We start from the raw sequence: 18,045 nt of genomic DNA, 5'->3' as shown, positions 1-18,045 counted from the left end.
AACACTCCCATCTGAAGGTTTCCCTCCAACTCTCACACCATCCTGACTCGACATCAGCGTTTATTCACCGTCACTGCGCCCAAGTCCTGGTGCTCCCCGTCAACAGCATTGTGGGAGCACCTCAACCAGGACCGCAATCGTTCCAAAAAAACTCTCAATGGTAATAAATGTTGGCCTTGCCAGCAACACACAAATAAACAACTAAATGCTTTTTTTCTTCATTCGTGTCTGCACTTATTCTGGGTTAAGAAAAAAAAGGAATATTACTCCTTAAATGGGCTTCAACGACAAATTGTCAAAATTGTGAAACTGCCTCCACACGTGTGACACTCGGGCTGTTGGGTGAGTTCCAACATCTGATGAGGTGCAGGGAAGTCCTGTGCTACAAACCAAGTCAAGATGTTGAAATTCATCTCACAGGATCCATGCAGTTTGCTAGAGCTGGAAAGGCTGATGAATTTTATAAAGGTAACACATATTTTTGACCTGCTTTAGAATTAGGTTTACTTGACCATTAAAAACACATTCAAGTTCAGATGAAAGTTAAGGAGCCTTGGTTGGTGGGTGTTAAGTTGTATTGCTCACCTAGATCATTTTCAGCTGCAGCTAGTCGACATTCCAGTTGCTGTCTTAATCTGTCGTTATTTCTAATAGATTCTTCTAAACGCTGCCTTAAACTCCGAATTTCAAGTAGGTGGCCTGCCAAGTCTAAGCACAAAGATGATGGAAATTAGTGTCCTCCACCAAAATCAATGGGGAAAATTACAATACTTCAGGAGAACACCAACAGAACAGGTCCTTTCCATCGTGGAGCATTGCATAACACAGTTGGAACCCAGCAAGGCAAGCACAGCAGCACTAGTGGTAAATGCAGCAAAGCTCTTGCTCAGACTTTTAACTTGCTCACCAAACCTTCTGTCCAAGAACCTTCTCAAACCATCAGTTCTGTCAAGTCCTTTCACCCTCCCTCGCCCAAATAATAAAGAGGATTAAATCTTACCTCCTGCACCGTGCAGGCCAGGATCATGTTTTGGCTCTGTGGAAGCTGCAGTTTGCTTGTCTGCTATTAAGGTGTGACCGCTCTGATTGGGGGAAAAGGCAGCATGGTTATCAGCATTCTGCTGTCTCTGTGTCAAAATGGAGCGATGCAAGTCGAGCTCTGTGCGTAGAGTCTCATTCAACTCTTCCTTGTTCATCAGTTGTTCTCGCAGTGCAGAATTCTCCCTCTCAAGCTCATACAACGTTTGAGCATCAGCATAGCCAACTGGCCAATCACTAGTGGGTGACACTTGAGACCCTGAGGTCTCTTTCACATTGTCTGCTGTAAAGCAAAAAGAAAAGTTATATGTGCCAGAGATATATTTTAGGACATTTAGAATTTTGAAATTAAAGCAAAACTAAAAAAAATACAGCATGTAATGACACCCACAGTTCATCTATCAGCTTAAAGCAGCTAATGTTTGCATGAGTCACTGTTAGTCTGCTCGTGGTCAGAAACACAATACTTGCTGCTTTCTCAATGGGTCAGGTACTGAGTGGAAAGGGCATTTGAAATTTATATTCCAAATTTTTAAACTGGAAAAAAAGACCAGCTTAGTCAATATTAGAATGTTGTAAACATTCTTGATACCAAGGTTTTAATATGTTAGTAAATATTTACTAACCTAGAGGTTGTGTCGTTCCACATGAAGAAACACCAAGTCCAGACCTCAGTCTCTCCTTGTTATGTGGATCACTCTGCAGGCTTGTGTCCGAATTAGTTGCAGGGAGACCACCTAGAGAAATTTGGTAATATGATAAAGTACAAAAAAAAAGGTCTTCAAGCCTCAACAAATTCTATAATAGTTTTAAGCTACATACTGGGTCCAGAGACTAGAACTCAAACTAATGCAGAGGCAAAGTAACCAGTGGTAATGCTCTAACTGTAACCACACACTTGTATTAAGTAGTGGGTCAGCTTCAACCTTCCCCAACAGTAATGCTATTAAGCTATGGTATAGCATTCTGAGCTGAATTCTCAGAGGGCAACTCCATGGACCGAGTAGGACAATATTCCAAAATCATTTTGAAATGTCTGTTTTGGAATTAAAAGACAAGATTCTTTCACCAAAGACTACAGTGCAATTAGGAATTCTGTGAGCACAAAGGGAATGCCCCAGGGAATATCACTTCGGCTGCATTAAAATGAGTCGAGTTTACAGGTTCCTAGAAATGTACATTCATGATTACAACGATACTTGCATGTGACAACTGACTTTTTACACAACATTACATTGAAAAATGTGGATTTCATACAAAGACTTAATTGCTAACAAAGTTCAACAGCAAAAAAAACCTCAGCTGTTGCAGAACTTTCCTGATCAGTGCACATCACTGTACCTTCCCAATGCTGCTTAGTACTCCTCCACTTCACACACACATCACAATACACAATTCTAACTGGCTTTACTTCTCCACAATTAATTTTCTTCTTATGGATTCTCATTCCATAACTATATATGTGGCTAAGTATGCACTCGGAAACAAGAAACAATTAATTTAGTTTAAAGGAACTTGGTCTATTTAAAGTTCTAGGAAATAATTTAGCTTCAAAAAAAAGTTGACACTTGCATTTTACTTTGTGAAACAAATCAAGTGGCACATCCATAAGCATTGTAGTCTGTCAGACTTTCTCATGTCTTTACTAAAGAATTTCAATCATTGTCTTTTGTTCCCATTTGAACACTATCGCTTTACGAGATTAAATGACAATAAATTATGTAGCCTCAAACCACAATGGAAAAAAGACAACACTCGCTGTGTAAACACTTACTACAGATTTTCAGAATTATAAACCTCGTTACTTTACTAATGTCAGAAAACAGAAATATTTTCCATCCGAAGCTATGCCTTAAGTTTATTTAAAAAATGTCCACCACTACTGCCAAGTTTATAAAACCTGCCTTGTGCATTTATCTGTACAAACCAAAATGGAAGAGAACATGTAATAGATATCCTGATTGCATTTGTTCTTCCTATAGTACTCTTGCTGTTGTCAAATAAAGACAGTAGATTTTCAATATTTATGCATTTCTTCTTAATATTTAGTTTTGCTTCAATCAGAAACTGGAATACGCATCGCTCACCACATCTAAGCAGGTCCTTTGTAGGAAGGGAAATGGAAGTAATATTGGACAGCATTTAATCTGCATTGTTTCAGTCAGTATAGTTTTCAAACCTCATTAGCCTTTAATTGACATCAGGTTTATTTTTCCCTTTCAAATCACATGGGCCTTCAAGCAGATGACGGATGCAAGGCCCTGGCAATTCTGCTCCACTGAACAGCCAGAGTAACTTTGTCTCCAAGGTTTTCTTCAAGGACAAGCAACCAAGCAACCAAGCAACAAGTCCAAGCTTTACTTCCACCACCCCCCCCCCCCCACCACAACCCCAGTGTGGGGAACTCAGTCCTCCCCCCGTCACTTCAAGTGGTATGATGTATCAAAGGCACTATTTCAAGTGAACTATTTCTTTAGAATTCTTCAATTTTTAATTTTAAACAACTCAAGGTTACATGGAAATCAGAAGGGTGCAAAGAAAAAAAATGAGCAAAGATCTCCAAGATGGGGATTTTTAAAACCAGAAAGTTCTGTTGAAGCGAATACAGACAAAATGTTTTTATTTATGACTGAAGCAGTAGCACAGTGCTCGAGACATTTCTCAACCAGCGGCACCCTAGAAAAGAATCAATTGAGGGATATAAAATTATGAGCATCGACAGGGCAGGAAACTTGTCCACATATCAGAGGTAGACAAAACAAGAGGACACAGGACTAGAGATTTAGTGGGAACCCGAGAGGGACCCTTTTCAACCAGAGAGTGGCAAGTACCAGGAATGCACTCCCAGAGAGTGGTTGAAGCTGGTTGCATTTAAGAAGTCTCTGGATGAGCACAGGACTCATTTAGGCAGAGAAGTGTATGGGCCAAGTGCTGGGAGGTGGGATTACTGCAGATGGATGCCCACTGGTTGATGTGGATATGGTGAGCTAAATAGCCCATTTCCATGCTGCATGTCCCTATCACTCTAGGCGACCAATTACATTGTTGTGGTTGTGGGAGCTTGCTGTGCACCAGCTGGCCACCACATTTCCTGGATCACAACAGTGACCATACCAGAGGTTACTTTTATTGATCAGGCTTTAAGATGTTCCAGGGCCATGAAAGCTGCCATATAAAAGTATTAAGAAACGGTGTGAAATTTCGCCCAAAATATTGCTCAACAGCACATTGTCAAAAACATCATAATTCTTAGCAAGAATCTAACCTACCTGAGGGCTCGTGGTTCAGCTTCTGTTGAAAGATCTGCTCTCTACCGCTACGGTTCTTTCTTGAGCTTTTCCCAACTGGCGGCTCAGGTGTTGTTGAATGACCTTCATGTGAACTAATGGAGATTCTATCCGATATTTCAGAGTCTGAAGCGACTTGACTGATGGACGGCACATGCAACTGTTGCTGCAGGTAATAGATTGTTTTATTCTTCTCCTGCAGTTCTTTTGCAAGTCTGCAGAAGGAAGATTAGTTAAATATTTTGTATATTTTTATTGTTGCAATTTACAAATAAAAGTGTTGGGAAACAACAATTTACAGGGCTATAGCGATCCCTAATCCTGAAAACCCCAGCTGACCATTGCCAAATGCTACAAAAGAACATTCACTGCTGTGATCTCATTCACTTTCAAAGTAACATTGCTCTGGGAAGTCGGAGAGTAGACTTCCTTTGTACAAGACTGCACGATGTTTTAGCCTCCCAAATTTCAAACTGTATAATTTGTTCAATCCAAGGCTACCCGTGGATCAGTGTCTCCACAGTACTTAAAGGCAAAAAGGCCTCCTCAGTAAAGCAATCACCAGTGAAATAACCCCGAAACAGCCCATGGCTACGTGGATCTTTCTCCAGGCTGCTAGTGCTGATGCCCAATGTGTTACAGTCTCATCTTCAAATTAAACGTGAACTCAATGAGTTTGAACATCACTTGAAATTTAGATTAAACCTTTCAACTCTTATGGTCAACTTCTCCAATAGTTTAGTCTGCAAGTCACTAACCTACTAAACTAGTGGAGACCTAATCTATATAAATGCATCAACAGTGCTTGGACTGAAGTTTAAAGCAGAACTTATGATACTTCACAATCTCCAGGTCCATAAATCCCTCCATGGATATTCAGCAGCAACTTTCTGATACAGATGTTGGTGTCTAATGAATTGGTTTAATAAAACACTGAAAGCTATCTACCTTAGCCAGCATTAAAGAGTTTGAACTTACTGTGCGAGTTGTTCTTTAGTTGCCTGTGACAAGGCTTGATTCTCATGCAGAAGCTCATTCAGCCGCTTGTGTAGGTGCTTGCGCTCACTTTCTAGCTGCTTTCGAAGGTAGAGAATCTCACACTGCAGGCTGCGAGGACTGGCCAGAGAGAAGGAGAAGAGAGACTCTCGGTAGAAGGGGCTAAGTTTGGACAGCATGCTTATTTGCATCAACTACATGCAAGAAGTCATAAACTTGTTCTAGGAGCGTCCAATGCACACATGCAGGCATTGTGTGAGAGTGACCAGGCGCTGTTCCTACAGCAGTCAAAGCAGAGGAAAACATTCCTCTTACAAAATAAACCAAATCATTTTTGGATTTATTTTAGACAGTGTGAATAATTGAAGTTTTGATAGAATAGCACTAGCAATGGCAGTAATTTTCAAAAGATTAACAGAACACACCAAGCTGCTTCTCTGTACATCATCCAATCTCTATATTCTTGTAGTCAAAATTGATGAACTACTTATCTACAAATCAGACTATTTCGCTTTTCTTCATACATCCTTCAGTGTGCCAATGAATGGAGAATAAAAAAAAGTCTACTGCTTTGAGGATAGCCACTGTTCAGCAGCTGATCTGTGTTATCGTAAGGACAGTGGCATGAGATTAATAAATGCATAGGATTAGAATGCAGCTCTTGGTTTTAACAGGCTATTCCAGTTAATCACACTTGCTGAAAGCTCATCATCCACTAACACCAACATCACTTTTAAAATTTACTCCTACATTTTACTCTGAAAATATACAAACATTTTTCTCGCATGAGTTTAATGTAACCACAAATCTGTGCAGAGTTTAACTAAATGTACATAACGTAGAAACATTACTTTCACCTGTCTGTCTATGCATTTTTAAACAATTTGACAGCCAAGGTCTGTCAACAGCTAAGCTTTCGCCAAGGGAGAACATTCTCTTGTTTCCCAAATAGTGTCTGGGGTATGTTATGACAAACTGAACAATATAATGCCTCATCCACAAGGAGGTGCACTTTAAACCTAGATTACATACTCCAGCATGATTTGAATCTGCATTAATTTGATCCCAAGACAAGAGTGATCTCAACAGGCAAGATGACCCACTACAGCAAGACCTTTCACTGGATCCTCCATTTGACACACTATACTGATTATTTACATCTGTCCAATTGAAATTAAACACTAAATTCTCAGTTTCATTAGAATCCACTATCTCTCCCAATAAATATCTCAGCTGTGACCCAAATTTAGACCTCATTCATCAATATTCGGCTGGGCAGCCAGAATTTCACACCTGCAGAAGCTAGATTTTTTTCCTCTTATCACATACCTGAGATTTTATTTACATAAAAATGACAGCATTAACTATACTGAGAGCTGAAAGTGTCACAGGTTGTATTGCCCGTATTCCACTGCTTCTATAGTAGTTACTGAAGCAATTGAAAATGTTATTTGCTGCAGCCTAACGAAATAATGTGTGGGATGATTGTTAATCACAGTACCACTTCTAAAGCTTGCATGTGAAGTAGATACACAAGAGGTCTTTAAAATGTTACATAATGCAGTCAAACCAGTTTAGTTATTACAACTGGATTTTCTTCTTCCTTGAAACATGGACATTGTTTCAGTAAATATACTAAATTTCTACCAAACAAGTGATTTTCCAGGCTACTTCAGAGGACAATCAAACTCATTCATGGGTCTGAAGTCACATATTGTCCAGCCTGAGTAAAGACAGCAGATACCCTTCCAAAAATGTGAACTGGGTGCTTATTTATAAAGAAAATCTGGTGCTCTTTCTTATACTTATCATTATTGACACTAGATTTTTATTCCAAACTTTAAATTACTGGGCAATTGTTCCTGGGACATGGGCTTGACTTCCAAAGGAGCAGAGGGATTCAAATTCAATTAATCAATATGCAACTATGCCCTGAAAAGCAAATCAGGGGGTATGTAGTAGCCTCCTTTGGTGAAGCATGCAAGGTGTCTCCAAAATTATGTGAGGTTCTTGCCCATAGTTTTTCCCATCACAAGTGAGGGAAGTTTACTGCTAAGAAACATCTGTCATATGTGGTACAATGACAGTGGATACAGAGACTCCATGCACACAATATACTAGGTGCTTTTGCTAATACTGTAATCACCAATTCAGAGTGCAATTTAGTCCCTATTTCATCAAAATGTTAAAAAAAAGATTCATAAAGAATCATAAATCTGAAGGTACTAATGAGTATGGTATTGTTCACAAATTGTTATCTATGACATGCAGATAGCTTTAAATTGTAAATAGAGCATTCAGAGTTTATTGAATGACTGTCTGACTGCATTCCACCAGCAGAAGGAGCAGGCTGCCTCTAGGCTTCATGTGCATGTGCACACACTCAGTAAAGAGATGGCCTGCACAATCCAATGTCAAAAATGAGATTTACTTAATACATCTCTTTATAAATAGCATTTGCTTATGTAGTGAAGCCAGGTACACTTGTCAAATCATCAATATGCAAATGACAATATTATATCCTATTAAATCTTTAAGTCAGTCTATTACAAATTAAAATCAAACATCCAGGACAAATACAATAGATATTTCAGATTATAATAGACTTTCATTTGAAAAATTTAAATAACTATTAATCAGCACAAATATGTCCTGGTTAAATAGAGGTTGCTGATAAGTGAGCAATACAGATTAACCTAGATAACATTTAAGATTGGCCTCCAGTTAACTGAATAAAGAGCATCAAATTGTGTTTTGAAAGATCTACATTGTGCATTTACCTTTGAGAGAAATCAACAAAGGTGTTGTCTCCATAAGCAGAAGATGCATCTCCAGTAATACCTACAAGACAGACAAGCAGAAAATCTTGGTTTCCTGAACATATTTAAAAAGACAAGAATATTTGCTATCTTTTACAAATCCTATGAAATTTAAAAGCCCCAGAGATATTAAAAATATTAACTGTTCTTTATACAAATGATAAATAAAGGAAAAAAATTAAAATTGACTTAGATGAAAAAAAAATTCTTTTCACCTGCTTTAATTCTTACATCAGGAGATTTCAGATAGTTATATTGCACTATTTACAACACAGAAACTGTACTTGCAGTGATTCCCATTCCAGTATTTCAAAGTTCATCCATTGTCAAGATTAAGCTGCCTATTGTATGTGTTTTCCTAAAGCCCATTTGAAAACAGGCTGCTTACCCTCCCTCCTACGCACAATCTGGCCAAGTATGAAATAACCTTAAGAATAAATGTCAATTCAAAAGAGCCTAATTCCATTCTCTAAGGAGCTTAACACCCTCGCAGTTAGCTACAGAACCAATCTATTGTAAGACATTAATTCATTTAACAACTAGAAACAGTTCATATTCTGGAGAGAAACTGGAAGAGCTACCAATTTGCACAACTACTTTATAAAATGAATTTTGCCCTTAGGTTTAAATTTTCTAACAAAAAAAGCAACGCACTTTGAAATTGTTCTCTTAATACACAAGACACAAGGATGGAATATATAATGCACATGGATGATTTTGGTTTAGTACACAGCAGAACATCCTGAATGAGGGTGAACAGCGAGGAGGTTGCGGTCCACATTGGTAGGGAAAGGGATAAGATCTTGAATAGAGTTTAGCATGCTAGGAAAGAGGTTAAAAGATAAGACATCTTTATTAGTCACATGTACGCTGAAACACAGTAAAATGCATCTTTTGCATATAGTGTTCTGGGGGCAGCCTGCAAGTATTGTCACGCCTCTGCAACCTCAGGATTATTCACAGTACTACGTGCTGTCAGTACAGAAATACAAGGACGGAGCAAATGAAAAGATGGTGGTGGAGGGAGGACTTTATATCTCAGAGGCATTGGAACAATTTCTGGGGCAGTTGGGACCTGCACAACAGGGCCACAACTGGCAGTGTGGATGGCTAGTGCTCTGGTGGAGGGCTTCAACTAGTTTGACATGGGGATGGGAACAAAAAAAAGGGAATTTGGGAAGGAGAAACAGAGTGGGATGAGGGAGTTAGAAATGTGGTAACTTAGGAGTATGGTAGTCGAATAGATGAAGCCAAAACAAAGCAGCAAAGGGGGTCAAAATTACAGAAAGACCTTAGAATTTTAGAAAGATAATTTGAATGCTGGCAGCAGTCACAAGGTAAATGAATTAGATGGCACAAATAGAAGTAAACAGGTTGGATCTAAATGCCATTAGAAAGTGTGGTTGCAGGGTGATCTGTGCTGAGAACTAAATACTCCAGTGTATTCAGCATTTAGGAAGGACGGGCAAAAAGGACAAGTGGGTGGTGTAGCACCATTAACAAAGGAGGTCAGTGCTGTGGTGAGACAGATCATGATGTAGAACTAGAATCAATGTGGGTCATGGCAAGAAATAGTAAAGGGCAGGAAAATAGACGGGAGCTAGTTAATGCCCACTAAATAGTATTTGTATTAACGGGCAAGGCATAACTGGGACAAGAGAGGTGGGTAATGCAGTGATCATGGGAGGAGATTTTAACCTGCACGTAGACTGGACAAATCAAATTCATTGTAATAAAAAAGGTGGAAGAAGAGTTGAATTTTCTAGATCAAATGTTAAGAAACCAAATCAGGGGAAAGGCCATTTTCAATCTTGTTTTGTGCAATGAGAAAGGGAAAGGGTTAACTGATAACTTATCATCAAGGGTCTTTTGCAGAAGAGCGACTTTAATAAGATTGCCAAATTCCATGAACACCACCACTTTCAAACTCAATGCAAGACTCGGGTTTTGCAAAGGAAACTATGAAAATGAGAGGAGACTTGAATGTGAGAATATATTGAAAAGGTTAACATTTAAAGAAATCATGCACAAGCTGCAAGAAGTATAAAGTAAAACTCCAATAATCCACTATTTGACTAAATCTCGACTGTTTCCCACACCGCCTTTCAACTCACCTGGTTCAACGGGAAATTCAAATGCATTACAACATCTAAAAAAGTGAATTATGAGCATGTTGCGGTATTAATAGGGAACGACATCCAGTAGTCCAGAAAATCTGCAAGTCCGGCATGACTAACCTCCAGTATGCCAGATTATTGGAGTTTTACTGTATATTCCTTCCAGGTACAAAAAAAATCGAACAGGAAAAATAATTTCTCTTGTTTACTGCAGATTAACCAAAGAACCAAGGAAATAGGGTTATACAGTTGCCAGAAATAACAGCAGGGCTGAAGGTTGGGAGCATTTTAGAATTCAAAGGAAAATTACAAAACTGATAAAAGGTAAGACAGAGTACAAGAGTACTGGTGTTTTTTTTATATATAGATACACAAAAAAGAAAAAGACAAGGAAAATTATGGGCCCCTGACAAAGACAGGAGAGTCAACTCATGTTTGACTAAATCATGAGGAGGTGCCTGGTAGAACAGATTGGGGGAAAACCAGTGGATGTGACGCAATCGAATTTTCAGATGGTGTTTAATAAGCTCCCACATAGGAAGTTGGTCAAAAGTAGAGCACATCAAATATACTAACATGGATTGAGAACTGGGTATCAGACAGAAAGCAAAGAGTGAGAATTCATGGATTGTTTTTATGTTGGCAGACTGCAACTAGTGGGCTACAGCAGGGACTGGTGCTTGGATCCCAGCTATTTCATAGTTTACATCAACAATTTGGCCAAGGAGATCAAATGTCATTTTTCCACTTCTGCTTATGATGTTAAACTAGGCAGGACTGTGAGTACAGAAGAAGTTGTATCAAGGCGATACAGACAAGCAGAAAGTGGACAAGATGATGGCAGATAGAATATATGTAGAAAATATGAAGTTCTCTCTATGGTGCACAAAGCAGGAAAGTAGATTATTTGTTAAATGGTCAGAGACTGGGGAGTGCTGATGTTCAATGGGACCAGAGTGTGCCTGTACACAAGTCACTGAGGACCAACATGCAAATGGAGCAAGCAATTAATAGGGTGAGTGGTATACCAGCTTTTATTACTAAAGGATTTGAAAACAAGGAAGACACAAGAGACTGTAGATGCTGGAATCTGGAGCAATAGTGTGCTGGAGGGAGAGCAATGTCCCTCCAGCACATTGTTTGTTGCTTTTGAAAACAACCAAGTCCTATCGGTATTATACACCACTTGGGTGGGATCACACTTGGAATGTTGTATACAATTATGGTCCCCTTAAGAACGAGCTTGCCCATTGGGTTTTTGTACCTTAAAGGAATAATATTTCTGGCAACTTGAGCGTCATTTCTTTAAAGTGCATGTGCACCACCATACCTTTCAACACATCCACCCATCCAACCTTTGCCAACTCTTCTCTCGCCTTCTTGGTTTGTTTAGGTTTAACACCCTAGTATAGGAGGGAGAGCAGCAAAGGTGCACTGGATTCATGCCAGGAGTGGTGGGTGGGCCATATGAAGTGTTGAATGGACTGGGTTTGTACACACCAGTGTTGAATGGACTGGGTTTGTACACACCAGTGTTGAATGGACTTGAGTTTAGAATAGAGATCTCATTGAAACTTACAAAATTCTTAAAGGGCTTGATAGGCTGTATGCAGAAAGCTTCCCTTGGCTGAAAAGTCTTGAACCAGAGGGCAGAATAGTTTCAGAATAAAGGCTAAGAAATTTAGGACAGATACAAGGAGAAATTTCTTCACTCAGATTTCTGATCAGCCATGATCTCAATAAAAGACAGGGCACAAACAAAATGTTTTACATTCATGAAAATCTTGATGACAAATGCCAAAAAGAATTGATGCACAATCAACTTCCAATTCAGGAACCCCTTCAAAATAGACCTAGCGCAAAGAAGGGAACAGCTTCAACGGGAATAAAAATGGCCCAGGGCAGTCAAATTGAATTAGCAATCCCTTTCCTAAATTATCCACATCCAAAAATTTTCCCAGCTTTAATTTTTGATGATGTCTCCACTTTACTTCCACCTAGTTTTCTCATTACCTGTTGAATAATGCAAATGTAGCTCAAATTACTGCACAGGAATACACTGTTCTGCTCACCAGGATTTCCTGGTCTTTGGAGCTTTTCGTTTAAAAGAGAGACTTGTGCAGAGTATAAAGTCTTTTGACGCTGCCCAGTGAAAATTTGTGAAGGGGCTTCTGTGCATTTTGTTATTGAATCAAGGACACACGGGACAGCCAAATTCTGCTGATACGTTACCTTTAACACATTAAATAGAAAACACAAAGTCTTTATGGGTTAGTTTTTAAAAAGATGGAGAGATAAGCAGAGGGGTTTAGGAAGGGGAGATGTAGCACAAGGCCCAAATACCACAGGTAGTTGCTCAGGAAGTGTGAGCTTAAGATGATTTAGCAAGGCGGCAGACAGGGTATCCACAACTGGGAGATGTAGGCATTTCTAGCTGGAACAATAAATCTCTACTAACGAATGTTGATGTGATCAGAATGCTGCTCCATAAATGTCCACAGCCTAACCGTCCCAGTTGACAGAAAAGCACGGCCCTAAGCCTTGAGTGGAGGAACTCAAAGCAGTGAGCAGCAAAACACAAGGTCCAAGGAAGATTTTAATAGAGGGAGGGGTGGAAATATCACAGAATTTGAAAATTCTTTTGCTTTATTTAAAAATAAACAATTTTGCCTGTCAACTTACCACCATCAAACTTGCTCTCTAGCTTTTCCACCAATTGTAAACTCTGGTTTAGTTGATCACGAAAGGCTTCCCCGACGTAATAGTCAACATCGCTGGCCTGCAACAGCTCCTCAAAGGCCTTGGTTAGATCCACAAGGGACTGGCGATGCAAGGAGATGATGTTGCGGTTTTCTTTAATTTGCTGTCGGAGGTGCGAGAGCTCCCTCGCTTGCGACTGCACCAATGAGTCGTACCTTAGTAAAAGCAGAAATGTGTCATTATCCCACAACTAAATACACAGAGGTGTAGGTTTGATAACATAAAAACATGCAATCATTTTATAAAACAAACTAAGAATTTTCTTGCATTTTGATGTTCGTGAAGTGGGTGTTGTTGCTTGAGCTGCTGAACCATTATGGGTTTGTCTTTTACTGTGCAGATTGTTTTAAAGATATCAGTCTTTAAGTTGAATGTAGGCCCTACATTTTGATTGTGTGCCCCCTCCCAATGCTGTGATGAGACTGGATGAACAATGGACCAAACATTACATTTGATCACAAAAGTACATAAAAGTTCTGCTTCACTCAGTTGGAAAAAGGGGAAGTTAGGCTAATACACTCACCTGTACAAACCACTATTATATATAAAACAGACAAAGACTGAATGTTAAATGGTCATCTCAACATAAGAGTTATACAGCAGGGGAACAGACCCTTCAGCCCATCTCTTGCAATGCTGACCAAGGTGCCCACCAAGCTAGCTCCATTTGCCTGCATTTGGCCCATATCCCTCTCAACCTTTCCTATCCGTGTACTTATCCAAACGTCTTTTAAATGTTATTGTACCTGCCTCAACTGCTTTCTCTGGCAGCTTGTTCCATATACCCACCAACCTCTGCATGTAGTGCAGCCCTTCAGGTCCCTTTTGAATCTCTCCCCTCTCACCGTAAACCTGTGCCCTCTAGTTTATGGTCCCCCTTCCCTGGGAAAAAGACTGTGCACATTAACCCTATCTATGCCCCTCATGATTTTCTACACCTCCATATGATCACCCCTCAGTCTCCTATGCTCCAAGGAGTGGTGTCCCAGCCTGCCCAACCTCTCCCTATAACTCAGGCCCTTGAGTCCCGGCAACATCTTTGTAAATCTACATTTCCAAGAGAATTTCTAAGTTGACACAAGGTACATGTTGTGAACAACTGACCTGGAGCTGAGTAACACAGGCCAGGTCTCCATTATTACCAACCATTGGATGTACTGAAAAGATGACAGAAGGCCTCTATCAAAAGCAATTGTTTGTATGCTACAATGGATCTGCCACACTACTTGACAGGGCATCAAAGAGTCAACCATGCAGTGTGTGGAACTGCAGCCATGAGCTAGGCCATACCAGGTGGATGTGGCAACCAGTGAATTGGTTGCAGTTTTTGTTTAAAGCTTTCATGGTCACTTGATCCCAGTGCACAAATTTCACAACTTGCTACGGCATGATTTAAATTTACTGCTCCCTGTCCCTAACTTGGTAGGTTAATTGGATGCTGTAAATTGCTCCTAATGTGCAATCTTGGGGGGGGGGGGGGGGGGAGGGGGGAAAGGAGGTTTAATAGTAATGTGGGAGAATAAAGCGCGATTAGTGTAAAGGGTGGTGAATGGTCAGCACAGACACATGGGCCGAAGGGACTATTCCTGTGCTGTATGACTATGAATCTATAACCGCCATATAACACATTAACTGTACAGACCTTTAAGGAGATTACAATCACAACTTTTCTCAGTGCAATAAAGGACTTTACTTTTGAGCCGGTAACGCTGGCGCCAGTTTGCTCTGAAGCTGATCAGTAAGCTCCTCATTCCGTGCTCTCTCTTTCTGTATCTGATCTTCCAGTTGTTCCATTTGTTCCTTTAACTTTTGTACCAGTTGTCCATCCTGGCAATAAACAGACATCAACCAGTCCCCTTTCTCATTCTGACTTCCAAAATCCACACTCTGTGATCTTGATGCACAATTGGAAAGATTGCCAACCTGCTGGCTGGTTTGAACAGCTAGATCCGAAGACTGTATAGAATGTCTCCTCTGGCTGTAATTGCTATCATTATCTTTTTGAAAACTTTCCAAAGAGTGTCTGTCATATGAACCTCTAGTTGGAGCCTGGTGACTTTGGTCCGAAATAGTCAACTGGTCACTGGACAGAGAATTCTTGCGTACACGTGTCTGCAGGTGGTGAATGACTTTCCGATACTTCTCTATTTGCTCCTTTAGTTCACCAATCTGAAGTTTGAGTTCACTTATATCATCGGTCTGTCCGTAATCATCGAAAACATCAAGATTCTTCAAGCTGACTTTGGGTGAAATCAAACTTGGTGAACTTGGGTATGAAGTTGATGAATTTGTGTCCAGATTTTCCATGGAGAAAAAACGGCGATTGAGCAGGGCAGGAACGGCTGAATCACTGTAGCAATGGCCTGGTAAATGATTGCCTGTGTCTGCAGTAAAATATTCCAATAGTAAAAGAAACATTTAATAATTACATCGCTTTAGTTTTATTCTTGGATTTAGAAATAGGAATCAAATGTTACCCTTTCCTTATTCATGCAAAAGCTACCAAAACACCCCAAAACTGAAACAAGACTACAAAGTAAAAGCACAAACAAAATCAACAAAACATGCAATGAATTAAAACAGACAGGCAGACAGACAGTTTGCTATGCTTATTTATTATTTTCTAGCTGGATAACTTGTAGTGCAATTACGAATTGTTGTACCTGTGAGGTGCACCTGACGGCTTACTAACTTCTCTTACTGGCAGCAGTAACCAGGTCAACATAAGAACGTGCACCTCAGAGATAAGTCAGGAGTTCAACCTCTTGGATGATCAGGTGCTTGTTAGGCCAACAGTTTCTCAGATTTGGGACTTTGCAAATTACTAACTTTAAACTGCAAATAATTAATAAGCACAACATTTTAGCAGTGAAAGGTGGTGATAGTTAACAGCATGCAGAGCTACAAAAGATAAAGTTGGGTCATTTCCCTCATGCTCGCTGGGCATTACTTGGGGTCATAACAACTACCTGGGCTACCGCTCTCATCCCTGTCCGCATCACTTTTTCCACAGGTTTCATAACCAAGGTCCTGCAAGTCCACTTGGACCTCTTTATCATCTTGTTTCAAAGATGATTCAGCTACAGAAAAATAAAGGACAAAAGCAAAGTCGTAACAAAGCAGAAGAAAGCGAAACATCAAGAGCATTTTGCTGTGGGTTCAAAATTCCAGAAGCATGCCTTAAAAACAAAAACAAAGCAACAAGTATTTTTTTCATTCTTGTACACATGTACACCACGTTACACCATCCAAATAAAACTACTGCTCAGCCAATCAGATATCTTTGACCTGGAGGAAGGGCAGGCAGAGGTAAGTGTTGTGACACAAGAGACTGCAGATGCTGGAAATCTGAAGCAACACACAAAAAGCTGGAGGAACTCAACCAGTCAGACAGCATCTGTGGAGGGAAATAGACAGTTGACATTTTGGGTCGAGACCTTTCATCTGGACTAAAAGAAAGGTGAGATAGCCAAGTATAAAAAGGTGTTGGGGGGGGGGGGGGGGGGGAGGGGAGAAACGGGGTGCAGCAAGAGCTGGCAGGTGATTGGTGGATCCAGGTGAGGGGAGTGATAGGCAGGTGAGAGGGTGGGGGGGGGGGTTAGAGGGAATGATGTAAGAAGCTGGGAGGTGATAGGGGAAAGTGACAAAGGGCTGAAGGAGAGGACAGTGGACCATGGAATAAAGGGAAGGAGGTGGGGAACCAGAGGAAGGAAAGTGTGGGTGAGGAGCAGGTTTTTTTAAAAATTTTATTTACAGTGTGGTAACAGGCCCTTCTGGCCCAACGAGTCTACGCTGCCCATTTTAAACCCAATTATCCTACCCGTACGTCTTTGCTATGTGGGAGGAAACATGAGCACCCGGAGGAAACCCATGCAGACACAGGAGAACGTACAAACTCCTTACAGACAGTGACGGGAATCGAAACCCGATCGCTGGAGCTGTAATAGTGTCACACTAACCGCCACGGGAAAACAAAAGGGGGGTGGGGTGGGGTGGGGAGAGAGGGGAGTGGTTACCGTGAGTTAGAGAAATTGATGTTGATGCCGTCAGGTTGGAGACTACTAAGATGGAATACGAGGTGCTGTTTCTCTAATCTGCATCTAGTCTTAACTTGGCAGTGGAGGCGGCCGTGGACAGATGTCGGTGTGGGAATGGGCAGTGGAATTAAAATGGCTGGCCACCGGGAGGTCCTGGCTGGAACGGTGGACAGAGCGAAGGTGCTCGACGAAGCGATCCCCCAATCTGTGTTGGGGCTCATCGATGTAGATAGGCTGCACTGGGAGCAATAAATAACACCGATGGATTCACAAGTGAAGCACTGCCTCACCTGGAAGGGCTGTTTAGGGCCCTGAATGGTGGTGAGGAAGGTTGTGTAGGGCAGGTGTAACACTTAACGACAGGCAAATGTGGTGTTGTACACTGCAGCAAACCACCACAAATTGTCTACTTGATCTAACTGCTGACCACCACTGCTGGTAATTTCCGGCAGTAGCTGAGAAAAAGCCGCATGTATAAAACTTTCAGACCTGTGATGTTGACCGATTAGGGCAGTGCTGCCTGTCTGATGGAAAGTATTAGAGATCAGATTTCAGAAGACAGCAAAATCCTAGGTATTGCATTCTAAGTACTTGGCAAACCCAGGTACATGCAGCCCACCCCTTGCACACCTAATCCTGCTCAGAAAACAAAAACAGTATCCCATTTTCAAAATTATCAGCATTGTACAAAACAAAATTCACCATAGCTTAATAAAAACAATAATGTAGGAAGCACTTAAAATCTAAAGATAACTGTACTTTTGGAAACAGCAGGTCCCATTTTAAATTCAGATTTGCTGTTGGCCCAGGGCAGGATTATCGGTTTTACATTGACCAATTGTATTCCAGCGAAAACTGGATAAAGTCTGTGTGGGATAGTAAATGGTTAGTACATTATACTTATAAAATAACATTGACAAGAGATCCTAAAAAAAATCTTCAATTCTTGACCACGATCTCCAGTGATTTTCAAAAATTGTTCTTTACTTCA

At 40.5% G+C, this 18,045-nt stretch overlaps 1 protein-coding gene across 11 annotated transcripts in view; it reads right to left on the bottom strand.

Moving 5' to 3' along the window:
- Positions 1 to 18,045, bottom strand: part of cdk5rap2 (CDK5 regulatory subunit associated protein 2) — a 121,394-nt gene that overhangs the window by 20,471 nt on the left and 82,878 nt on the right. For 8 of the 11 annotated variants that reach the window (XM_052037133.1, XM_052037122.1, XM_052037125.1 and 5 more), the window contains 9 exons: positions 15,984 to 16,097; positions 14,711 to 15,401; positions 12,940 to 13,172; positions 8,102 to 8,162; positions 5,304 to 5,441; positions 4,308 to 4,540; positions 1,665 to 1,775; positions 1,001 to 1,321; positions 586 to 708 (listed from right to left, as the gene is read on the bottom strand). In XM_052037133.1, coding sequence (XP_051893093.1) covers positions 586 to 708; positions 1,001 to 1,321; positions 1,665 to 1,775; positions 4,308 to 4,540; positions 5,304 to 5,441; positions 8,102 to 8,162; positions 12,940 to 13,172; positions 14,711 to 15,401; positions 15,984 to 16,097 — 2,025 coding nt within the window. The remainder of the gene's footprint in view (positions 1 to 585; positions 709 to 1,000; positions 1,322 to 1,664; positions 1,776 to 4,307; positions 4,541 to 5,303; positions 5,442 to 8,101; positions 8,163 to 12,939; positions 13,173 to 14,710; positions 15,402 to 15,983; positions 16,098 to 18,045) is intronic. The other 3 variants (XM_052037124.1, XM_052037123.1, XM_052037126.1) reach the window with 3 other exon arrangements.

The sequence above is a fragment of the Pristis pectinata genome, chromosome 23 (assembly GCF_009764475.1).
Source record: "Pristis pectinata isolate sPriPec2 chromosome 23, sPriPec2.1.pri, whole genome shotgun sequence".
Lineage (NCBI taxonomy): Eukaryota > Metazoa > Chordata > Chondrichthyes > Rhinopristiformes > Pristidae > Pristis > Pristis pectinata.
Note: the sequence above shows the minus strand (reverse complement) of the source record. Positions and strands in the feature narration are given on the sequence as shown.